Below are 26587 nucleotides of genomic sequence, written 5' to 3' on the forward strand. Positions count from 1 at the left end.
AGGGTAACGTGCATGAATCTCTCATCACTAGATGACTGGCATTGCTTACCCTTATTTTTTGCTCTTCTAGAAACTCATACCTTTCTTCCTGACTGATGAAATGGTCTTTTCTACTGATTGTCTGTTCTCTAGATTTCTGAAGGTGCACAGTACAGATTACTCCTAACTCATTCTGTATCACACCTACAATCTATTTCAAAACTACTTGTGTAAAACTAGTTATTCTATTTAGCTGCATATATTAACATTTACATGCCCATAATTTCTCACTTGGGTCTTGCAATCCCCAGTCTCTTCCACATGATTCACATTGTCCCTTTTCTCTACAATATAATCACTGCCACTTAAAATTGGAATAATAATCAAAAGCACTCCATCTTCCCCTTTGTAACTACCTTCACTAATACGTACATCTCAGTTCACATACAGTTATTCCATTCTTTTCTTTCCATTTGCTCTACTTAGATACATTTTTTTTCTGAAAACTGGCTTGTCAGAAATGTTGTAAAATGCTAAAATTGGTCATTTTATGTCAACCTTCAAAGTTACTTTCTAGTATGGAATTACTGCCAATTCTGCAACTTGTTTTTTTTAATTTATTAGAATGTAAATGTACATACCTCCAAATCTTTCCAACATATTCTGTACTTCACCCCTACAAAACAGTGTTGAAAATTTTCATTTGCCTGTTTTCTAACTTTTTAATAAGACCTGTTGTGTATGCACAAAACTAATTTTATTCACATGCCTATTATTTGAAAGCAGTGACAGATAAAATTTACACTCTTCCTCCTGGAAGAAGTCTTTTTTTAGATTAATTTGCTTTTTTAAAAAAATAATAGAATCTATTAAGCTTCTCCCCAGTAAAAAGGCAGTATTAGGTATTTAAAGGGTCTTGAGTCAGGGAGAGCAACAGAAAAAAATTGATCATTCCTCACACAAAAAGAACAGCAAAAAAGGTACTTGGAACATCAAATGAAAACAAATCCATTACAGTTACCATGACTGGCACAAAATCCAAGACAAGTATCATTAGGATTGTTTTTAGAACAACTTTAAGAGAATAACACTAGTGTTTAAGATGTGGTACAATAGCTGATAAGTCCAAAAAGGAACATGGTGAGTTAAAGGAAACATAGAATCATAGAATGGTAGGGGTTGGAAGGGACCTTTAGAGATCATCTAGTCCAACCCCCCTGCAGAAGCAGGTTAAACATCTTGGGTTTATATCATATTCTTCACAGGATATAACTTTCTTGTTTGGAGAGTAAAATCAGCTATAATCTTGCTAAAAACTATTTCAGCATACACTTTTTAATGACATTTACACTGCCCAAGAATATTGAATTTCATCAGATTTATCTGTTACAAGAATTTATTCCTTCTAAAATAGTTGGATCATTTAAATTGCCATCAATATCTTCAAGCAACTAAGATCAAAGGGAAAAAAAATGAATGACATTATCAACAATCTAGGACAGAACTTAAATTATCTTTTAAAAAAAAAATTAAGAATTCACACAAATATATATTTTTTTTGTGCATGTTCAAAAGTATCTACAAAGAAACTGCAGAATTACTCATCTTAAAATGTTACTTTTTTATCACAACTACTGTTTCATCTGTCACTTGTTTTTTTTAATCAAATACTAAAAGGGCCAAGCAAGCACTGTGAATAACTGAAATTAGTATCTAACACCTGCTTATTTAAAAAAAGAGAAGAATCCCAACCTTACCCCACATCATCTGGAACCACGTGAGTAGTTGCCAAAGGTCTTTTCTTCCCATGTTTGTCCATTACTGGTGTTTCACCTTCATACAAATTTTTAAAAGATTTACAAAAACATCATACATTTGGGGGCAGGGGATCATTTTAGTTATTAAAAGTGCAATTGAGTTACTAGAAGTGGAATGTCACTTCTTTGAACATGTCTCACAGGTCTCAGTTCCCATCCAAAACACATGCAGCTCCTAAAACTTTGAATCTGGAGTTAACAGATGGTGGTGAATTGCTCTGCAAGTCTAGATTTAAACTGGCACTGCCCCGAGAGCCTCTAGAATGATGTCAACTGGCTTTAGTTTCTGTCCTCTACTACACAGTTACTCCCAGCTCACAAAATAACAATCAGCAGAAAGGTAAAAATAATCTAAAGACTAAATAAGCCCAATCTGTAAGAATTTCATTTTACTCTGAAATAACTGCTGAAATTGTATGCCTTTAAAAAAGTAAAATCACAAACATTTATATTCTTTAAAAAAAACTTAAAATCCTTGACTGTCAGATTTCGTTTTATTGGGGGAAGTGGGTAGGGCAGAATTTAGTCTGAACAAATGAAGGAGAAAAATTAAGAAACATACCCAGAGATAACTGTTGAAAGATAGAAATCCAGACAAAGTTACACCTAACTTTACAAAAAACCTATTGTGATGAATGAGAGCTGCATTATTAAGCAAAGTCCAATCTTTTAATGACATTCCCTCAAAATAAACAAGTATCCCCCCGTTGACTTCTTTTTTTTTTTTTCCTCAGCTATCTCTGCTTCTTCGTCTTTCTTCAGTTCAGATTCTTCCTGAAGTATTCTTAACCCTGCCAGCATTAAGACTCCAACTACCCTATCGGACACAGTGCTTCATACAAGCAAGCTGCTTTTCTTCAGTTCTATCCTAATCTCATGTTACATGCAGCCAGATGACAGATGGATATGGCATTAAAATAAAGGTAACAAAATCATTTAACAAAATCTTAAAGATCCTACCTATAATTTTAAGACGTAAAAGTACATTGTACAGAGCAATTCTATTGTGTTCTATTTTCTTACCAATCAAAATTACACTATAGGAGGCTAGCTGTCACAAACATTATGAGCAATGCTTACTCAGACACTTTGCTAGCACAAAATATCTTAATTTCTATTCATAGTCAGAAATACAGTAACCTTCACTTTAAAAAAACCACCACCAAAACCAACCACAAAAAAACCCACATAAGCACCTTCTCTAATATCTTCCTCTGATCCACTCAGCTCTTTTCTTTCATCCTTAAAGTCATAGGCAGGTATGGCTTGATCTTCCTGTGCTGCCTTAGCAGCTTTTCCTCCATGCTTTCTTCCCGATGGTGCCATAATGAGATTTGCTTCCTACTGAAACAGTATGGTGTATCTGTGATGTAACTTTCCCCACAATACTTTGAAGAGAAATATGTTTTCATACTTACATTGACCTCTTATGGACACCCCTGTAACAGTCTCCACCTGTAAGGATAGTCAAACTGGTTTAGTTTTGAGGTAATTCACAAGGTTACCCATTGGTGGTGTTTTTAAGAACAGGATAAAAAAAATATCAGGACTAGTAGGACGATACTTGGTTCTGCTGAAAAACAAGTAAGTACATTATGCACTTTCTTAAGGTGCCTGCCTGCTTGTCTTCTGTGATGACTATTATGTACTCTGTCATATCCAGTACTGCATTCCCCAAGAAATAATGCCAATGTTCTATTTTACAAAATACATAAATTGTAAATCAGAAAGAATAATCTGAATCTACAAGCCATCCCACTCTAGAGAGCAAAATACACACAAATATACTGTCCTCTGAAAAAATTGATTTAGTAATTTTTTTATATTGTGTATTTTTATAAACATTTAAGCAGTAAAAGTATCTTATTTAGAGAGAAGAAAGCTGTAATCATTAAAGGCATGAGGGACAAAGTCTTTTTTTTCCTTAGCACTTTATCAACAATGGAAATAATATACACGAACTACTGAATCCTTGCCAACGTAGTACTTCTCGTTATCTTTGATGGCAAAAGGCATGAAGCATTTTCAATTGTGCCATATGACAGATACTTCTAAAAATACTTAAAAAATAACAGTATTACTTGGAACATGGAAAGAATACAGAAAAATAATACCAGCTGCACATGTCCTGTTTTCCAAACTGAGAAAAGATGTAACTCAGAAGTAGATAAACTACTCATTCTAGATGCAATTCAACACAGCTAGAAAAATCAAAACGTTTTTCACAGGCTGGAGCAAAGATAGATCTGAAAATTAAGTTCATGCCCTGAAATTGAGAACTCCAGTAAAGATCTTTTGAATTACCAGGGCTGTGAAGTTCCCCTAAGAGCTCTCTCACACATCTGAGCTTTCCATTTCAGTGTTTATTTGTCCATAGCTATAAAAATATGGGATTTTTAACTACATATTACATGCATATATACGTGACCACACCTAGCTACTACGCAACACTGCTTTTTAATACCCAGCTCCTCCTGTGGCTGATGCTTCTCTATAGAGTATGTATTTTTTATAAGTTTCTTGAAAATTAAAACTTCTTTAAATTATTAATTGGAAAATCAAAACCTCTTGCATGAGAACTATCCTCAAATGAGAGAAAGTTTTCAATATTCCTGCTTTTTGACTACCACAGCTGTTGAAGACACAATACAAGGAGGGAAGTACTGGCACAGCATCTGGGTGGCACATCTCCAATTATGCCGCCAAAACTCAAATTTTGACTGCCAGCATACATTTTATCCCACAGAGGCATCTTCCTTTGTAGTGAAAATAACCATAGAAAGCACAACTCCTCAGCCCCTCCATACACTGTAAAACAATCACGCCACCTCACAACCCCATACAACTTTACCCATACTGTACAGCTACCTGTTTTAGTATTCAAGTATCTTCAATCCACAGCTGTGTCGTTTAACAAGGACTTTTCAGAGAAACTCACCTTCTTTTTTTGACCTGCCTCGAAAGATATGAATAAATCAGTATTTGTGTGAATTTCCTATGTGGGGCTTTCCACCACGAGGGCCGACCTGTTTCACCCCAAGGCAGCATGAGTCTGCATCATGCCATCGCCACAAAAGGTTTTGGCGGGGTTAAACGCTGAAGGCCACTGTAGTCCCTAACATCATTCCTTATTCGCCACCAAAACACCTTTAATTCCTCTGCCTCGTGAGGCTCTCTTCTGACCCCCCACCCCCTCACTACTGCGGACGGCCACCTCGCAAAAGGAGGAAGTCCACCCGCGGCTGGGCCACAGGGCACCTCACATCCTCCCACAGGCAGAGGGGACACAAATGCTCTGCCCCAAACCCCTCAGCGTCCCTCGCACCGGACTCTCCCTCAGCCCTCACGCTTCCTCCGGCTCGGCAGCACCTCTCCCGCGCGGCGGGAACGAGGGCCGGGCGGACGCACGCAACCCCGCCCCCGCACAAGGCGGGAAGCCGCGCAGCCCTCACACACGGGAGGGCGCGCATGCGCGCGAGCACGCGCCCGGGGCCCTCAGGAGCCGCGCATACAGCGCGCAGCTTCGGAATGGCACCTGTTTAAGCATCTTTAAGCACCTTTACCTATTTTCATTCTTTTCTATAAAAATGGCTTTAACTACTCAGACAACAAAACGTCTGGGAAATAGGTTGTTCTGGTAAACGTAGGCTAGGGTATAATGCCAAGGGAGGACTTTACCCTAAGTAAATACAAAAACAGCAGCATTTCTCCAGCTAGGTAACTTTCACAAGTACTTGTTACAGAAGTTTCTGTCTTCTGCCAGGTAAAATACTTTCCTCTTTACTCATGAAGCCCAAACAAAAAATTTAAAAAAACCCCCCAAATTTAAAAAAAAAAAAACCTCTTAACAGTATTTCAGTTTTCAATGTTCTCTTAAACCTCCATCATTAGAGAAATTTTACTGAGTATTTCCTTAACTAAGTTGTACGTTTTCACTAGGTCTGGCTGGTTTGGAGTTAACTTTCCTCACAGCATTCCACATGGTGCTACATTTTCTAATGGTGACCAAATCAATGCTGGGTACACAGGGCAAAGCCTGCACAGCATTCAGGCCTTGCTCTACCCATGCAGATAATTCATAACCCACATCAGGCTGTCCGAGAAAAGCTGGAGGTTTGGGCTTTCCAAGACAGCCAGTGCCCACAGACTGGATGGGGAATGGTCTGCTGGTGGAAGGAAGAGTATCTCAGTATCTTCCTTTGCAACCCTTGCTGTATTGGTTCTTCTTTCTCTAACTAAACTCTCTTTGTCTTGACCCACAAAAGTTGTTCTCACTTTTACTTTTCTAGTTCCCTCCTCCATCATAGTGGCAGGAGTGATTGTCTGGGTAGGTGGGTACTTAGTTTCTAGTTCCATATCCTTCACAACTTATCCTGCTGTCCTTGCTTTTTTGCCAGGTTCTGTACACCAAGACTTTAGCACTGATTTTCAATGAATGCTTCATGAACCCACCTTCAAAACTTTGCTTAAACAAAAAGGAAGTGCAGTGACAGCTAAGCTGCCTAGGGACTCCATTTATGTATAAATAACTTCATCAGAAAAACTGCCCTAAAATTTCAACCAAGGTTTTACAAATTTGAATCTACTTAAGAACACTTTGAAGAGTAAAAAGCTATCAAAAGTTTTATTTCCAGAAATGCCTGATTTTCTGGAGGTCTGCAGTGGTGTAGATTTAAACTACTTATTTCTGTTCTTCATTTCAGCATAATATATATTGCTAGGATAAAATATAACTTTAATTAAAAGTGCTTGCATTTTTACAGCACTCAAAAGTTTGATTTTACTTTGAGAATCCATTCATGCTTCAAATAATATAAGGTTATTATTTTAGGAAATTTAAGGGAAAAATAAAACTTCTAACATAAAGATTCATGTGCATTTATGGCTAATTTTTCAAAACAGGTGAGTTCTGCCTTACTTTAAAACAGAAACAATGGAAAACTTTTATCACATTTTAGTTATTTTCAAAGCAAACCAAGTATCATACAATACATATATGCACATACATTTTGTACATCATTTGATTACAAAAATTAATGCTTTTTTGAATACTGCTAATACAATCAACTGAAGATACACCACCAAAAATTTATGTTTGAAAAGATTCAGTATCCTTTCCCACATAAAACCAGACTATTCTGAATGTCTCGTCAAAATACAGGGCCAAACCCAGCTGAATTTGAAAACACCAAAGCTTCATCTGTCAATCCAAATGTTGGGTTTTTTAAGTGAAATACTGCTCCCATACATTGCTACATTAGAACAGTTTGTCATTCATGTAGAGAGGCACTTTTGCTTTTATATTTACAATGCTTGTAAAATACTATACCTTGATCATTTTCATTTGATTACAACCTTCTCCTTGTAATCAAGGCAAGAAACACCACCACTGTATTCTTTGGAATATAATACACCAGGTACAAAGTAATTTATAAATAATCATTAGTTGTTCTGTTACTGTGTATTTTTTTATTAACATACATTTCTTCCAAATTCCAATTAAATAGCACAAACAGGGGGATGAATTGTCACCGTGCTTTAAAGAATGTCAACCTCAACAAATGTATACTAAATCTAAATGACGAGTTACATAAAGCTCAATTTTCCTGTAGGGCTGAAAAAGAAGCAGCAATGACATAAATTTGCAAAATGTTTTGGTATGCAAGATCAAGGACTTAAGCTGACTCCAAATAACTTTGCCTTCCAACATTTTATCTAGTTGGCAACACCCACTGCAATAAATGCAGTTACATTTCTTTAGGTAACCCTTTTTATAAAAAAGGATAACATGGCCATGAACTAACAGTTGTAAAGTAAGATCTGCTGAAAACTGCCTATGTACAGGTTTCCTGCAATCACTTCTTTGTTGTTTTTTTGCATTGTCACAGCTCCAGCAGCTTTTATATCATGAAGAGTACCAAGGAGATTCTAATAGTAGATGCACAATTTTTTTTTCTTCATATCAACATAGTTAAATGTCAAACGATAAGAGACACTTATGAAAAAGGTAAAGAGCATTTTAAATGCTTGTCACATCTTGAGGTAGACTGATCTCCAAAATAAAGGTCTTCTACACTTTGATTCGTTCATGACCACCTTCCTTCTGGATCCTTCTCCTTGGAAAAATCTTTCGTTTAAGTGCAATTAGCTGAGGAGAGAAAGAAAAAGAACCCAACATAGTAAATACACTTCTCTGCTGGGCTAGAGGTGTACAGGTGGTCAGGCTTTCATCCTAGAAACTATAGCGTCTGTGCCATCCACAATAGTTAAGTCAATAATGTTGGGGGATTTTTTTTGTCACTGCACAGGAAGAAAGTTATTTACTCAAATTCATCTATTAGGTGGGTACATTTTCATTGGACTTCTCAATAACCAGCATACAAGAAGAGTGAAGAAACAGTATGTCTATATTCTGATTATTTTAAAGTCAATCCGTGTATTAACATCAGGCAACGTTCAGTTACTAAAAGATCAACACAAAGCTGGCATCTTAAAACAGTATTTCTATACCTAGCTGTACTACTGAGTTGAGTACTCCTTTCCAAAATGAAGTTACTAATGGAGGGTGAGTTTTCCAATACATACAAAAGGCTGAAAATCAAAGGGAAGATTCATGCAAAAGTTACAGGTGGGAAAAAAATAATAATCAAAAGCCAACCTTTCAAGAATTACACCCTCTTCATCAGACCACGGAAAGTGTTACTTAAGGCCCCAACCTGCAAAGAATTACCCATATGATTTGTTCCATGGACTCCCTCTAGGTTTAGCAGGATTAATCATGTTCAAGAAAGCCATTCTATGCTTGAAGAAATGGAGGGGTTTTTTCAACTCAAGTCAGATTCAAAATCTTTTGCATTCAACAGGAGTCTTTGCAATTACTTGGGGATGAGATTTAGTTAAGGCCTCTCAATACCTTAAGATTCTCTTCAGGATTAGAGTATTGCTATTGCTTAATTTTCATTCCTGTTACCTTACTTTTCACTGTCACCAGTATGTGTGTCAACAGACCAAGTATTTAGAAAACAGTTACTGAGTTTGGGCATGCAAATGTAGCACCCTGACAAATCAGTCACAAAGCACCTGAAAAGGGAATACCACTCTTCTTCTACCCGTAGGACTCTTTTCAATGAACCTCAACTGACAACTTAAAAATTGAAACATCCCAATCATTAGTCATCTAACATCTTCACTTCCTTTACAAAGGAAAAATCTTACTCTTCAAAACCTATTAAAAAAGAAACCCAAACTATCTTATGTTATCCTGAAGAAATATTAATCTAGTGAGTGTTACAGATTTATAATATTCACTTTACCTGTTCAGCAAAAAATGAGATGACTGTAAATACAATAAGTGTTACAAGAACACAATGGGTCCAGAATTTGAGCTTGTCTCTATATGCCCTCCTGCATAAAGAAAGGAAACAGGAAACCAGCTTCATACATTATAAATGCAAATATATGAACTTTATAGTTTCCATGAAACAAGCTAAAAGCTTTTTTCCAGTACTTAAAGGGTGGCTAGAAAGAGGATGGAGGCTCACTTTTTACAGAGTCACATGGAGAGAGGACAAGGGGTACAAGTTGGACTGGGAGAGGTTTCATCCCAATACAAGAATTTTTATTTTTTTTACAGTGAGAACAATCATTCCCTGGAACAACCTCCACAGGGACATGGGAGTCCCCACCACTGGAAGTTTTCAAGATTCAACTAGACAGTGTCGTAGATAATCACATTTAGGCTGCCTTTCCCACAAAATATTGGCCTACGTGATCTTTTGAAATTCTTTCCAACCTATGACTCTGAGAAATGTGGGATTTCCACCAGCACTTCAGTATCCTTTAACTCACCCTAGTAGAGATCTGTTTGGGCTACAAACAAGTCAAAAAGAAGTGTTGTTTTGAAGCTAACACAGTCTTCAATGGTCATCCTCAAAAAAGAATCCGACAATAGTTCTGCTCCTCCAAGAATAAATTTATACAAATAAGTGCTGAAATAGATTTGCCTCATACTCTCTCTGTCACTGCTATCACAGGGTTTGTGGCACCATGATCCCCATATATTCATGTCACGTATAACCCTTTGTATTCCTTCTACAGTTTCTCTAAGATTTTATCATTCCTTACTAACAGCTACTTCTCACAATTTGCTGATCAGCAACAAAATTCCTCTACTAGTCTTCTTGTCTCATTTTTATCACTGTACCTGCCAACCTTTTGCGTCTGTTCTCATATCAACTGCCACAATTTGAAGTCATTATTTATAAAATGACAAGAGATAAATACATAAAGGTTCCACACATTATGTAAAAATGAGACACACGGGTATCTTTTCTGATGATTTTCCAGATGAGTATTGCTATGCGACAGGTTAAAAACAAAATTAGCAAGAAACACTGAATTAAATAGTGAGAAACACAACAGTGTATATTACCCCTGTGTAACCGGCATTCCAAACAATCAGTTGGTTTTTGTTTGGTTTTTTACTTTTAAAGAAAGGCATAAGCCCTGAATTACTTTTTTAAAAACAAACAAACAAAACCCAAACAACAGCTTGTTCTTAGAAGTAAGTTTGGGCCAATCAATGAAATGCTAATGACTTAAGAACACTAGGAAGACCTGCATCCTACAAACCTCAAGTTTTAGTCCATTCAAATCTTTTCACACTATTTTCACTGTTAACTCGTTCATTACAACACTTGGGGGTGTGGGGAGAGGGGGTATAAAAATGGCTTGTACAAGTATGTTCTAAGAAGTTACACTCTATTGCCCTACAGTAACTTGAAGTGAATGTCAGTAACATACCATTCCTGGAGTTCGTGCATGTGAAGGAAACGATTCCGATATTCTCTTGGCAGTTCAAATTGGGAAGGTATGGGAAACATTGATTCATAAAAATCCCTCAGCACCGCTTTCACTGTCTGAGCATCTTTGTGATTGTGATCAATGTTGTCATTTAGGCAAACAAATTTTCTAGAAAACAAGAAGTTGTCATTAGAATATTCATTTAATAATATGACAAAGGTATTGGTAAACCAAGAACACAAAACAGAATCCTTTAAACAAAATTGATACAGTACCCAAATTGATATTTTTTTTATATTGGTAATCAATGTCCTTATTGTTGCATTATTTTAAATTAGTTTTAATTTAAAGATTCTAATTGTAAGAGCACCAAGGCCAGTAGTGAGTCAAAAGCTCTGAGGAACCCACGTTTCTGCCTTTCTCGTTTATCTAATGCTGCCATCTCGTGGGCACTAGGATGTATCTTCTCCACCACTGGATACAGACAGCCGGTTTAGGCGGCCAGCACTATAATTTGGGTAAGGGTTTTTTTAATTTGAAATAAATGATCATGAGTAAAATATCTTAAAATAGCACTGAGCTCCACTGTATTAGGTAAACATATTAAAATATTAATATTTTACTGTATATTCTGCACTCATCAGAGAACGTCCACATAAAAACTACAGTACAGGAAGGCAAAGCTTGTCACCCAGGCTTTGAGTTACTGAAAAAACACTGCATAAATTGAGCAGGACATGATACGAATTACAGACCCAAAGTTGAACTTGCATAATCAGCCAAAATACAAACAACCACCACCCAGATAGAATTTAGATGGAAATCACTGTGACCAAATAAGCATGCTCCCAATAACTCCTGGCAAAGAGACGTTATTTCTCTTGTGAGAAACACACAATTACCTAGGTTACTGAAAATTATTGATACTAAAGCAGCAGCTAGTGTGCTAGACTGCTCTGTATCCTTGGCCACTCTAACCCGGTGCTTGACAACAAAAATTCCCTTTCCCATATATATAGGCAAGGTTATGTGCTTTATTTATATTGTGAGATACAAGACACTTAGATTTTCCCCAGAGGGAGAAATTGTATCTGGTGACATATGCCCTCTAATTGCAAACCTCTGTAAATAAGTAGTTCAAAACAGCTGCATTCTCTATAGAATGGTATGCTCTTTCAAAGAGCAAAGTTAAATACACAAAAGTGGAAATAAGCAGAACTCTGTAGAGCACTGAATTGGCCCACACAGGACATTACCACATTTCCTTAGTCTATACTGGATCTGGCATAATTGGTAATCTTACTGGAGACAGCTACATGAAGATGATAAACAGTCATTCAGATTGCTACATCTGAGAACAAAATATGCCTCTCCAAGGACAAGCAGGCTGTGTCTATACTACCAAATAATAACTACAAAAAGCAGATAGTTGCAGCAATGCTATGTCTAGACTATAAGCATTTTGGGAGTTTGCTCTGGACTATCCTTGACCTTGTCCCTTGGACTGGCACCTCATTAGCCCCAGGAATGCAGTAGCTGCACTCCTGGAGTGTATTTCCCCATTTAGCTTCATCTGAAGGAAATGCAGTTTACAAGCTGAGAGGTTGCTACACAAAGCAAACCAAAGCGCAGTTAGGTGGGTGCAATGAGGATATTAACTGGTTTCAAATGGAAAGGCTGTTTTAATCCAACCAAAATAAATAAAATCTGACATTCCTTTGAATATTCCAGAATTATTGCCTAGACAATTAAGGTTCTCTTTTCCTTAAGGATGCATATATGGAGTTGAAGCTGAGTCCATTATAGCATGCTAGCACAGCATCTGAAAAAGACGGAAAATCCAAGACAGGTCAGCTCACCTGCCCCATCTTGCCTGCTGAGGTTCCCAAGACAACAGACTAGACGTCCTTACTCAAACACATCCTCATCTGAGGATGCAATCACTCCACAGAATAAGCAAATCCCCCGGAAGTTGCTAGAATGCCTCAGTCCATTAGGCATATTTATACTACAACCAACACAGCATCAGGATCATGTCTGACATCAGCAATCATCCTTCAAAATAAGGAGCTGGTGATTGCAAGCATGAACTTGAACATTAAAGGTAAGAACCTCCCATTTTGTGCCCTCCTTGGGTCTATGAAGGCTGAAATCACACACTTACATTTCAAATGAGAGTCCTAGCCGGCAGATACAAAGAAGAAAGAGGACATGGCAGGATGAGTTACGACACTGCCTACTTTTCTTTTGAACTGGGTCACTGTGAGAACTGGAATGCAGGAGTTATGTGGCCAGAAGGCATTCTTGTAAGGAGGAGCAATACATACAAAACACCTTCAGCTGCAAAATGTCAAAAGACTGGCATTCATCCTTCTCACTGAATGGCCAGTACAGTGTCAGATACAAGTGCAAACCTGTTCTTTATCTACAAATGCAAATAATGGTGTAGCTTTACAGGCAGCTGAGATTACCCAATAGCTTGCTGTGACATGCAAGAAGAGGTTTCACTTTCCCCGGCCAATGGTTCCTGGTCCTACTGTCTGTCCTCCTTGCTGGTTTTTGACACTTATCAGACTACTTCTTGAGGCCAAACTCATTAAATTGGCAGAGAAGTCTCAACATTTCTGAAGACAAAAGTGTGCAACCAAGAGCAGAGAGAGAGAGGAGACAGGCGGAGGCACTGTCACTTCTAAGACAGCTAGCTATTAAGCTATCACACCATGTCTTGTCAAACCCCAGTCTTATGCAGTGGGCTCAGGACCCCAGTTAAATGCTTCTGCAAAGTTGATTCAGACTAGCATCTCAAATACAGCACCCTTGGCTCTGCAAAGTGGGTGCTGCTAAATGTATTCCCATTTATCTCTCAGTCATTTCAGGAGCTTAATTCAACACTACAGAGCCTACTCTCAGATTTAGGTAGCTAAAACCTTTCACCAGTGCAGAGTGGAGAAACAAAGGACTATCTTCTAGCCTTGGATTCTTTCTCACCAAATACTTTTTTAAAAAATAAATGAACTAATGCTTCTTGCCATGAAAACATAATGGATAGGCAAAACTGATTTCATTACAAAATAATCCACACCCAAGTTTTACAATAAAATTGCTACATAATGCATATCAAATTGCTCTTCCTTTAAAACAAAATTGCCTGCAATATAAACTGTATGCCCTTTAGAATGGCAAAAATTAAAGCCTCAGAAATAGTTGAGGTTTATCTATAACTTTTTAAAGTTTTTTATGTATAAAAAAATAACAGAAATTAACGAGGTAACACCTAACATAACAGAGAGAGCAGTCACTCAGCTCCAGTTAAACAGAAAAAATTAGAAATACTTTTGGCTAAAATTGGTCGCATTCTGTAACACACCACGTAGAGATTCACAGCAATACATTATTTTTTCAACATACATTTTAAACAGTTGAAGCAGAAAATGAAAACCACCTCAAAACTTCATACAAATCAAGAAACAGGATACCTGGGATTTTTTCGTATGTCATCCAGCTGACCAACTACATGAGAAACATTTGTGCGAATCATTTTGAAGGCAATTTCCTCTTCTCCCATGATTTCAAATCTGAATGTTAAAAAAAAATATTTATACATTGATAAAACAACCTAAAAGCAGGTTCAATAAATATTAATATTTTATTTAATAACACTTCTAATCTGACTGGCCATCCTTCATTAGAATTTACCATTTGCTTTCCATCTGTGTATTTACAGTTTTCAACTAATACTCTTCCACAGAACCACCTTCCTACAAATTTATTAGTAGCCAGTCATAAACTGAAAAAATGAATACTAAGTATATAAACTATGAGTTTTGGCACAGAACTAACAATTGACCTGAGAGCAGACATAACATTTGCTATGTTACTTACTTTTTTTGATTGGTTTGAGGTTTTTTGATTGGTTTTGTTTGTTAAATTACATGAAATTTACAATTATCATGTATAATTACACTTCAGACATAAGAAAACATGTTTTTATTTTACAATCACCAACCCCAGAAAAATCTTAAAATGAAATTACAGAAGAGTATATTAAACTACAGCCTTAATACAAAAAAAATCCTTCACTCATCTAATCAATAACTTGCAAACAAAACAAACATATGACATGCAAATTTTCGTATCACCTCTGAAGGATATCTTGAGTTTGAAAGAGCATTTGACTCCAGTTTAACAGTCTCACTAGAGATATCACACAACATTTTTTCACCTTTCTTATCTGGATATAAGAAAACACTCTGAACCTCCATTCTTGAAGTCTCACCTGAGAACCTACTCCCATATTAAATGATTGTATTAAAGTGCAACACAGCAGCATGTATTCTAATGATATAAATATATTACCCTAAATTAGTTTAAGTACAGCAATCCTTGCCCCCACTACAATGTTAGAGTCTCATCTGCTGTTTCAGCTTTTCAGTTTCAGCACAAACTCTCCTGGGAGGGAAATTATTTAGAAAGCTTACAGCACAACTTGAGGTACTATGAATTAATGTCATATCCAAAAGCTGCTCTATACAGCATCTGTAACCTTCTTTCATTCTACAGTTTTATTTGACTTTGTGGCTTCATGCATTGTTCAGAAACTCCCCATCATCCTCCCATGCTCAACATCACAGGTAAGGTAATGGACAAGAGACAAGACTATGAGCTCCAAGCCAGCAAATGGCCTCATGCATGCAATTGGTTTGCAGATTTCAGGAAAGAAACATCTGAGAGAACCTGATCTCAGGCAGATCTATGCAAATACGATTATTCAAACAAACCCATGGCCATAATCATGGTTTGTCTGGCCCTTCCCAAATAGGGATGGAAACCCTTTTCTTTGTCCTTCTTCCTGTCACTCTTCCTCCTTGCAGGAAAACTACAGACTTTGTCTGTTCTTTTTAAAAATTTTCACTAGAAAAAAAGGATGAAGCAGATTTAAAGCTTCCAGTTACAGGACAGGCTTTTTCCTCCTTTTTATGTTACTTAAACTGCCCTCATTCAATACATGTAGTCAGTCTATATAGTCATCTAAAGGTACTCTGGCTTACTATTGTACAATACAAATTAGGATCTGACTCCAGATGACAAAAGCAGCATGGAAATAATTTGGTCTACCAAAGAAGAAACTATGTAAAAGATATATCATTGTGGACAATGAGAGATATATAAGTAGATATTCATATGTTTCTTGATTTCCAATTGAGTCAAGATTTGTTAACATACATATAAAATCTTTGGTCATGTATGTACTTATACCTCTTCTTATTGCTTTACAAAACATAGCAAGGGTTTTGACCAGACTGTAACAACCTACCTGTATTTGTTTTTGTCCTTATATGCCTTACGAATCCTGTCAGTTACAGGTTTGCAATTAGTCACCAGGTTTTTTGTTACTGGAGGCTGGAAGAAAGCATTATTTAGATTACAGGTTACTGAAAATTACAGAATCTGTTATAAAGACAAACTCCATAGAAAACTTGTCTTATAGCTAGTCAGGTCTATGTACACTTACTCTCCTGAAATGAAAACCAATAACTTCTTGATCAGCTCTTGAGGGAGGGAAAAAAAAAACCAAACCAAATACTGGTGCATAACATCATGATTTCCTGTGCACACAAATACTGTGTGAAAAATACAGATTGGTTTGGGCTAAAATTCTGCAATTTCTATATTTAATCATGAATAAAATCTTCAGAAAGTGTAGCTTATTTGATAGCTGTCTTTGACTTTCCTCTGGTAAAGGCAAACTCTGCAGAACAGCTGATACTTTTGAGGCTGATACACAAGCTATGTTGAAACAATTAGGGTAAATAAAATCCCTGTCATCAAGGGATATAGCTGTTGTAGACAACAGAAGTGGAAAATTCAGGCCTCTGTTAACACAAACATTATTTTGTAAGTATTTGAACTGACTGATAACATCGGTACACTAGGCATTACTGCCAAGATTAGCATTTTTTTTCCCTAAGTCTTCAAAAAGATTAATTTGACATTGTTCCCAAACACTGAGACTTATTTTTAACCCCATCTTCAAACATAATCATGGCAGCTATTCTTTACTACTACTGAAGTTTGTACTTCACAGAATTTTGCAGACTGAATTCACAGTCATAAAGGAGCAAAATGAAGTAAGGCTATACTGGATGTAATGTCCTCAGAATGTGCAAGGTTCTCAAATCCACCCTTCCATTCCTTCAAATCAGGCTGACAGAATGGCTTTATATATAACTTTGCTGGAATTCAGACTCAGGGGAAAATATTTTTAAAAGCTTGTAACAAAACCTGTCAAGAATACAAGACAGGACTTATGTCCAATGGGAAAAAAAAGTAAATATCCATATATATTTATTTGCATAAACATTTTACATCTTTACTATGATTTACATGTGTTTGGGATCAATAATGTTCTTCTACTACCCACAAATTCACAACCTGTACTCATCAAAATTATTTGTCCTTTAATACTGTATTGAAGTTATAAAACACTAGGTCATCAATTTGGCAAAGTACATGCACACTTTTTTTCAAATGGATAGTTTGATGAAGAAATTATCATTTTAAGAGAAATTTGGGTATTAGTATCAGATTTAAAGATTCTACATTCCTGAATTACAACAAGTTTTAATTTTAGCGCTAAAATAGAAATGAGGGACTTAAGAAACATCTAGTCTGAAAAATCTCAATTTTCACAGAATGGCTTGGGTTGTAAGGGAACTCAGGAGCTCATCTCATTCAGGACCACCTGGTGACAGTTGCCCAGGACTTATGTCTAGATGGCTTTTGAATATCTCCATGGATGGAGAATGCCCAAAAATGGGCAGTCTGGATAAGTGTTTGGTCATGTCCACAGTAAAAATGTGTTCACTGATGTTCAGAGGTAACCTCCTATGTTTTTAATTTGTGCTTACTTCCTCTTGTTCTGTCACTGGGCACCACTGAGAAGAACCTGGCTTGATCTCCTTGTGCCCTCCCTTCAGATATTGAAATACATTGATGAGATGCCCCCATGAGATTCCCCTTCTTCAGACTAAACAGTCACAGCTCTCTCAGCCATTCCTCACAAAAGAAACACTCCAGCCTCTTAAACACCTTGGTGACCTTTTGCTGGACTCCATCCAGTATGTCCATGTGCCTCTTGTACTGAGGAGCCTGGAACGGGACCCAGTACCCCAGGTGTGACCTCACCAGTTCTGAGTAGAGGGGAAGGATCACCTTCCTCAACCTGCTGGCACCAGTTTGTCTCATGCAGCCAAATATACCATTAGCTTATTTGTGGCAAGTGCATACTGTTGCCTCACATTCAACTTGGTGTCCAGAAGGATCCCCAAGTCCTTGTCTACCAAGCTACTTTCCAGCTGGGTAGCCCCTAGCGTAACACTGATGCATGGGCTTGCTCCTCTTCATTGTTGGACCTCTACTTGCTGAACTTCACAAGGCTCCTGACAGCATTTTGAATGCTAAAAGACTTAGTCAGAAGTCAAGTTATGAAGAATTATCTGGAAGATGGTCATCAGAGGGCTTGGTTATTTTTAAGGACACGGTTATAACTCCGATAAAGACTTATCAGAAGTAAGAGGCTTACTGTCTTTTTGCTTCACAGCAGTGAATTCTCCTAACAAGGATAACTTTTAAAATCCCATACATAATAACTTTCTAAAGCTCAACTTTTTGAAGGAAATGAATGGCTTTATAATTTAGGAAGTAGCAAATACTTCCCTTCAAGAAATCAAACCAGCTTTTCAAGCACAGCAAATTCGTGCTCAGGAAAGAAGGCTAACATCTTTTAACATCAACGTTTCTTACCAAATTGGGATCATAATATGCTTCTTGTGTTGGTGGGATGATGTGGATCTGAGTGATGTTGGCAGGAAGAGCTTTAGAGCAATTTATTAACATTTGTTCCAGACCTGTCAAATCCTAACAGAAAGAGAGGGAAAAAAAAAAGATTATAATCCTCCTTTCTCAATGACGTAGTTCTAATGATCCACAGTGCACAGACATATTTAGTCGTAACTATACAACAAATTTCTGTGCTACTATTGGAAAAAGATGGCTTAACATTCAGAAGACCTCAATGCAACAACTGAAATCAGTAAGACTACCCATATGTCTAGAGTAAAGGAAATCCTTCATGCATAGTTGAATTGAGAACAGGAAAAGCATCACGATGCCTTTTCATCTAAAATGAAAATCACGCCTTTGCTGATGACGTCAGGACAGAACAGAATTCCCAAACCAGTAGTGGCCTATTAAATATCAAATCAGGCAAACAAACAGAAAAGTGAACTGTAAGGATAGGAAGAAGATTTTTCTGATTAAGTTCAGGTTAGGAATACGCTAAAGGCATGATTGTGCTCCAGCTATGCCAATGATTTTGTGTGATGTTAGAACAAGACCATTTTATTAGAGACAGAAAACCAGAAATACGAGTCTTTGTGTATGTTCATAGTATTTATTAGTATGACTTCCTTGCTACCCTTTTTCACTGTTCTTTCTTTAGGTCGCAGGTTCCTCAAGGCAAGAACTGTCATTTCATTATGTGCAAGAAAAAAGAGTCAGCACAGCAGGATCCCACTCTTCACAGTGGCTTTTACCTGACAAACTCAATGTTAACTGCTTTCTTAAACTTGCATACCAATGATCCTTTTATTCTGATGCTGCTAGAAGCTCATTTACTTGTTGACTCCATCGAACAAGGATGAAATAGACATAATGTTATATTCTACAAGTAAAATTTCCGAATTGCTACGTTACAGATGTTTTAAGCATGAAAAAGATTTGACTCAGTTTAACAGTTCTGGAATTTAAAGTTACTCTAAAAGTTATGGGTTAAAGAAAAAGTACCTGCAAACTCAATGGCAGTTCATGGATTCTCGTGGCCAACGTGCGAATCTCTCGGTCAGACAAAATGCCCGACTGGTCTGTATCAACCTCTTCGAAGATCTGAGAAATGTTCAGTGGCTGGACTGCACTCATAAGGTAGTAGAAATATGAAAAAGCAAACTGCATATCTTCCGAGTGACGCACTTTGTGAAACGATGTCTTGTCAAACTCCTCAGGAAACCTATGGAAGAACGTAATCTAGTACTCCAGTTTGTTGAAGTAAAATATTCCTTACTTAAAAACAAAGTCTTACCTAGAATATTTCGAGGTCTTCAAAAGTCTCCATATTTTAGCAGAACTTAATTCCCTGTTTCTTTTTTCAAAACATGATTTTTATCAATAGCCATCAACACACTGGAAATAGCTATAGCAAAGCATCAACATACCATTTTATGTTACTCCCAACAAAGACACACTTACATGTCCTGTAGCTCTTGCATAACAGTGCGGTCAATCATATGAGGCATGTGAGCAGGGACTTTCCGAGATGTAAATCCAAATTTGCTGTTTAAAAGCTTATTTACATATCGAAGGGAATCAGCGAATGTATCTTTCAGCTGTCTTCCAAAATGTTTACCGTTGGTCAAGTATGACATTTGTTTTAGTAATGACTCCTCTTCCTAAACAGCAGGACAGGCATAGATCAAGGTTACGTTACCGAATCACAGAATTTTAAGGGTTGGAAGGGACCTCAAAAAATCATCTAGTCCAACCCCCTGCCAGAGCAGGACCTCCTAGAGTAGGTCACACAGGAACTCGTCCAGGTGAGTTTTTTAATGTCTCCAGGGAAGGAGACTCAACAACCCATCTGGGCAGCCTGTTCCAGTACCCCATCACTCTCACAGTGAAGAAATTCTCCCTTGTATTTCTTTGGAATCTCTTGTGTTTCAGTTTATACCCATTGCCCCTTGTCCTATCGTTGGCTATCACTGAGAACAGCCTGGCTCCATCCTCCTGAGTTCCACCCTTCACATATGAGGTCAACATTAATGAGGTCACCCCTCAGTCTCCGCCAAGCTACAGGGCCCCAGCTCCCTCAGCCTTTCATCCTAAGGGAGCTGCTCCACTCCATCATTTTTGCGGCCCTGTGCTGAACTCTCTCCAGCAGCTCCCTGTCCGTGAACTGAGAGGCCCAGAATTGGACACAATATTCCAGTCTCATGAGGGCAAAGTAGAGGAGGAGGAGAACTTCTCTTGACCTACTAACCACAGCCCTTGCAATACACCCCGGGACCCCCAGGTCCCTTTCCCCTGTACTACTCTCTAACAGTTCATTCCCCAACCTGTACTGGTACATGGGGTGATTCTTTCCCAGATGCAACACTCTACACTTGCCTTTGTTGAATTTCATTAGATTTCTCCCCGCCCAACTCTCCAGCCTGTCCAGGTCTCATTGAATGGCAGCACAGCCTTCTGGTGTGTCAGCCACTCCCCTCAGTTTAGTCTCATCAGCAAACTTGCTGACAGCGCCCTCTGTTCCCTCAGCAAGGTCATTATTGAATATATTGAATAGTATTGATCCCAGCACCAATCCCTGAGGGACTCCACTAGATATAGGCCTCCAACTAGACCCTGCCCCATTGATCACAACTCTCTGCCTTCTTCCCTTCAACCAGTTGACAATCTACCTCACTACCTGATTTTCCAGCCCAAACTTACTCAGGTTTGCTGTGAGAGACGGTGTCAAATGCTTTACTGAAATCAAGATAAACCACATCCACTGCACTACCACTATCTATCCACCTGGTTACTGAAAAAGGTGGAAAATATTAAACACAAAGGAAGAATGACATTTCAGCTAGGGATCAACTGTTTCTAATACTGAAAATGGGAATAGAAGTTTTGAATATTTCTCCTCATTTTCCTTAGCTCCCTTTCAAAAAACCAAAACAAACAACCTTTTCCTTACAATGTTCACGCTTTGACGAAAAGGAGTCTAGCAAAAACTTCCTTAATATTTGTGCTCTGACACCTCACATACACACACAGTGTCCCTGTTGCTCTCAGATTTATCTGTAATACTGCCTTCTTTTGCAGATTATTCATCTGTATTTGCTAAAGTTCTATGAAGAGAAAAGATTCCTCATGCAAAATCCAATATTGGATGTACAGAAAGAGGTAGTCTTCCTAAAACAAAGCCTCTTCACTATCTGGTGTAGTGCAAAGCAGCTGCTATCAGCTGAAGCACAGCCACTATCTTCTTTACTGACAAATGGTTTTGTCTGGAAACACAGGAAACTTCCTCCATATTTTCTTGACACTGTCTGGATAGTCAGTTTTGTTGTCAGACTTTCAATTTAACTTTTAGGACCCAAGTATTTACACCATTATGCATATTTTTTAACAGTTTCTTTTAGTAAACTGGATCCATGTTTATATAAATGCAATCAAAACAGCTTTCTTCTAGTACTATATATGTCTGAACAATAGCAATATTAGTATTAATAGAATCTGACACGAAAAATAGAACGGAACAGAAATGCCTATGCAGCTTTCATCACCTAGCTGAGAGGCACAGATCATAAACAAATTAGATTTTATGTGAAAAGTCAGAAAGAGCATTCAAACATATCAGTATCGTATCAAAAATATCCTGCTCAAAGGCAAGACATAGTGCAAATCTGTAAGTCATATTCACCATATTGAACTAAATATAGAAAGATACAGCTGTTCTAATAAAGTAGTGACTTTACAATACTCACATCAAGAAGATCCTGGAAATATTTCTTTTTCTCCCATGGCAAAAAGCCTTGGTAACTTCCAGCGTAAGACTGTAATTTCCTTCCCACTAGCCCGTCCCGTACATTTGTATCCACCTGCATAGGCCCTTTTCCTCCTTCCAACCCCTTTGTGTCTTCTCCAGTATCCAAATTCCCAGTACGTTTTGATTTCTGGGTTTCCCTCAATATGAGGGCATTCAATACTTTTTCTCGAGTTTCATTTTTATTTCCCACACCCTGGGAAGGATGCGTGGATTTAGGCTTTACTTTGTAACTAGGTTTATTTGTGCTCATCATCACTACAGTTCCCTTTGTTCCTGGAAGCCTCGAAGGAGCTTCTTCATTTGTTTTTGTCATTTTTAGTTTTTCATCATTTACATCTTTATAAGGTTTCTGCCAGCTGGGAGGATTCTTCTGATCTTCTGAAAGATTATGCACACCTTTCTTTTCCAGGCCTATAATACTCCTTACTGTAGTTGAGAACTGGAAAGGTCTCAGGAGAGCAGCCTTGGATAGGTTAAATCCTTTCTGAGTGATATCACCATTTAGTAGTTTTAAGTCCAAGTTCTGCAGTGCTTGCTGAACATCTTCAGGAAGGAGAGACACATTTAATGATGGTATTATCACCTCTTCGTGTAGACTCTCTTTTGTGCCATTTCGACGTCTCCTGACTCTTGGAAAACGTTTTTCTTCAGGAACATCCTCAAATATCATTTCAGCTTCTGGTATTGAAGTTACAGGTTTAAAATCAGAGTTGGATTTTTGCATGGAAGTTGTGTTCAGTTTTGGTTCTTCTCTTGTATCGGCTTCAACAGCTACCTGCATTTTAAACTCTTCATCATTTTTATTTAGAAATGTAAGGTTAAGATAGAACACAGTTGCATTCATGCCACTATGCATTATAAGGTGGATTGTCTTCCATTTGTTAGCAACTGAAGCATGTCGGATAATTGGATTATCGTTATATGAACCTTCAATTCCTTTCTTGGCTATTTCACTGAAACTGAAGTAGGCCAGACATTCTCCTTTGGGAATAACATAGTAGGTCTGATTAAGCTGAAGTGTCACCTTGTACATCTCGTCAAAGTGATCTGGAAAACAAAAAAACAAACCCATGAAACAAAATAGCTTTGTTTCAATTTGCAGCATGGTGCTTGACAGTCTCTTTTAATTGCAATATGCCCAGACAGATTCACCATATTAGCAGGGAGACACCTGTGTGAAAGAACTGAGGTTGAGTTCTTGTTCATCTGCCTTTAATAATGAATGACTAGAACATACTCAGATACATAAAGCTGACAGTTATTCCAGTGGTAATTCCAAAAGCCAGTCTAATTTATCACTCTTTGCAGCTCTCCCTGAAAAATCCAAGTGACTCATTATCACACATCACTTAAAATCATGTATTAGTCATAAGAAAACATGCCCATGCTATGTGTTTTGCCACATTTTAGTAGATTAATGTTACAACGGTTGGATTTCACCACTATACTGCATCTTGATTTGAGACTTTCAAAATCAGATAGGCTGAATCAAACTTCTCCCTCCCAGAGCAGAAGACAGATTATATCAGCTCTCACATGAACAAAACTTTGTGGCCAGCAACAGAATTGATAGTAACCTGTTTGTCTGAGCTGAGATGCAGGGCAACCTGTACTCTTCCAAGCAGGCTGAATTCTTAAGTCATTTCTGTTCCCCTGCCTATACCAAACAGCACTCTCAATCACTTTATTCACTCCTGCTAGTCTCAGACAACTTCACAGGTAACTGAACAACCTTTGGCAAGAGCCCAGAGTCAAGCTTGAACTCACATTGTCAGCATCAGAGAGTCTTTAGCTTTCTTAACCACTACAGGCATCATTCAGTCAGCTGTCCTCATTTGTGTCAAGTCTCTTTGCATAGCTGAAATGTAATTTCTCCATTAAGCCTCTTGGGGCAAGGAGTTTGATACTTGCAAGAAGTTTGATATTTGCCTCAAGATTGGTAAAAAATAATTTTGTTAAATAAAGCAGCATGTAATATTGATTCAGATTTGGATTAATGATTACAAGAAGCAGCCAACATTTTTTCTTCAGCTGCTAGCAGCTCTTTTCCACAAGTCTGTACAAGGCATTTTAATCCAATCTGAGAAAAATGATGAACCAAAAAGGTCAGGCAATTTAAGAGAACCCCTAAAGAAAGTTTATCAGTGATGTATTTCACCTACCCTGTCCACAGTCACCAGCATCAAATCCACAGGAGAGGACATTGCAGGCCTGATCACAGAATTTGTCTGCTAGCCAGGAATTAGCACAGCCTTGGTTACAGTATGAAACACCACTTATTCCTGCACCAAATTGCCATGGTGGTCCATTCCCAATACCTCCAACTGCACCTCCACCAGCAACAAAGCGACTGCCCCCACTGTTACCTACAGAGAGAGAAAAGATAGAAAAAAATCCCAGACATTTGACACCGTTATTTCTGAGGAAAGGCACATTTGAAGCCACAGTGTTACATCTAGACTAAAGAATTGACAATTTTATTTACCACCAGCAAAATTAAAATGGAGCAAATGCTAACTAGACCTCTGTGAGTTAGTGTAAAATCCACAGTGTGTGCACAACCTCACTGAAGAAGTTTAGAAACAAATTTAAAATTGCAATCAAAATAATTTCAACACATATTTTGTCTTAACTTCAAAAAGACAAGTAGAAAACTGATTTGCTGCTTCTCATTCTTGCAGTCTTGACTTGCAACCCTTGACAATTCCCTGGAGAGGTATCACTTCCTCAATCCAGAAGTTCCACATCATTTTCCTGAAAATTTCATCTGTCTTTACAGATCACAATCCTGTTATTATTTGGACTCAGAATCCAAATAACATATAAATTTTGTGTAAATATTATACCATAATGTGTAATAACAACTTGACTCTCAAAACCCTTGCTTTCAGCCCGTCAAATTTGGTACTCAAAGAAAGATTTTCCTATGCCCTACTATTTGCTGTCATTTTCCAATTGAAATTTACGGTTTGTAAGAGATAAGGTTTTCATTTGTAAGCTAGCTTTTAAATTATTATTAAAGAAGGCAAATTTTGTTGCAGAGGAAAATTACAAACTACAATAGAAAAAAGCAAACAGTTCGCTTTTTCTAAATTTAACACTGCTGTCTTACCAATGCAATCGCCTCCATCCCAGTCACATGCTGAGTTATTACAGGCTTTATCACAGTAACCATCTTTAATCCATGAGCCAGGACATCCCTCGGCACAGTTTGGCACAGGCCAAGTCAAGTAAACCTGGAATCATATTACAGTCTGAGACAAAGACTAGCAAGGACTGGCAAACAGCAGACAACTAACCAAGATTGTTTCTTGGAAGACAAAGACTTAAAATAATGCCTCCCTGCTTATAGTGCCTTAAGTATTTCCAAAGCTTTACAAAAAGCAATTAAACCTTATCACTTGTGCAGTAAATGTTATGCTTTTGAAACTGAAGAATTCCCAGTGCTATACAGTAAGGCAACAATGGCCAGAAATAGAAAGCAGGACTTCTCAAATCTACTTCCAGAAACCATATCCCAATAAAAAAAAAAAAAAAAAAATCTTTTATCAGATAAGAAGGGGGAACTGAAAGTCTGAAATAGCTTTGCAGTTCACTTGTTCTTTTGACTCAAAATGTTTCTTCATTACTAACCAGTCATGAGATAAGGAGCACATGTCGAACATAATCCCTGAAGCATCTGATCCTCTAAGACTTAATTCTAAGAACTGCCAAGATAAAAAGAAGCCCGAGTGTGTGTGTATTTTCAGCTGGGGAGGCACTAAAAACCACAAACGTTTTCCTTTAGGCCTTACTGTCTCAAGATTTTAGCAAGCACATTTCCTACTGAAACATTAGAGTTACCACGAAAAACACGGCACCTAAGATGCCTTTATGATCTTAACTGGGAAAAATAACTGAAGAACAATACAAACACACTAAGTACATGATTTTGCAATTTTAGGCTCGTGTCCTTAAAGATTTAAAATAACTAAAAGACTCCTAATATCCTCAAGTACTGAAACAGTAATTTAAGAGTAACTTAAACTAATCCTGTACAACCCCTCTGTGTGTATGCATATCTGCCTGCATGAATTTTTTAACTCAGTAGTCTTTACTGTCTTGTGCACTCACTGCTTTAATATAGACAATAAATATAAATCTTGGGTTTTTTCTTCCATATTGCTCTTGCAGATCAAGCTCATGCATGAAAACTGCTGGCAACAAGAGTCCTTAGCAATCACTATCGCTAATAATATGCCTGTTGAAAGGCTAAATCAAACTACTTCATGTTCACAAATATGCCACAAAACATGTATTTATTTACTAAAAGATATATGATGATATATAAATTGGACAAAGT

General features: G+C 37.6%; 2 protein-coding genes across 5 annotated transcripts in view; both read right to left on the reverse strand.

The window, feature by feature from the left end:
* SYCP3 (synaptonemal complex protein 3) overlaps positions 1–3645 on the reverse strand; it is a 9571-nt gene extending 5926 nt beyond the window's left edge. The window contains exons 1-4 of the mRNA XM_010208294.2: positions 3215–3645; positions 2993–3140; positions 1737–1812; positions 621–655 (exon numbers count right to left, since the gene is read on the reverse strand). Of these exons, the coding sequence (XP_010206596.1) occupies positions 621–655; positions 1737–1812; positions 2993–3122 (241 nt within the window). The 5' untranslated portion in view covers positions 3123–3140; positions 3215–3645. The remainder of the gene's footprint in view (positions 1–620; positions 656–1736; positions 1813–2992; positions 3141–3214) is intronic.
* Positions 3646–6678: 3033 nt separating this feature from the next.
* GNPTAB (N-acetylglucosamine-1-phosphate transferase subunits alpha and beta) overlaps positions 6679–26587 on the reverse strand; it is a 45905-nt gene continuing 25996 nt past the window's right edge. For 2 of the 4 annotated variants that reach the window (XM_062011169.1, XM_062011189.1), the window contains 11 exons: positions 25358–25481; positions 24408–24611; positions 22184–23292; positions 19902–20101; positions 19443–19662; positions 18402–18515; positions 15913–15998; positions 14075–14173; positions 10599–10766; positions 9110–9200; positions 6679–7944 (listed from right to left, as the gene is read on the reverse strand). In XM_062011169.1, the coding sequence (XP_061867153.1) occupies positions 7867–7944; positions 9110–9200; positions 10599–10766; positions 14075–14173; positions 15913–15998; positions 18402–18515; positions 19443–19662; positions 19902–20101; positions 22184–23292; positions 24408–24611; positions 25358–25481 (2493 nt within the window). In that variant the 3' untranslated portion in view covers positions 6679–7866. Of the gene's footprint in view, positions 7945–8454; positions 8513–9109; positions 9201–10598; positions 10767–14074; positions 14174–15912; positions 15999–18401; positions 18516–19442; positions 19663–19901; positions 20102–22183; positions 23293–24407; positions 24612–25357; positions 25482–26587 lie in introns of all 4 variants that reach the window. The other 2 variants (XM_062011176.1, XM_062011183.1) reach the window with 2 other exon arrangements.

The sequence above is a fragment of the Colius striatus genome, chromosome 1 (genome assembly GCF_028858725.1).
Source record: "Colius striatus isolate bColStr4 chromosome 1, bColStr4.1.hap1, whole genome shotgun sequence".
NCBI lineage: Eukaryota > Metazoa > Chordata > Aves > Coliiformes > Coliidae > Colius > Colius striatus.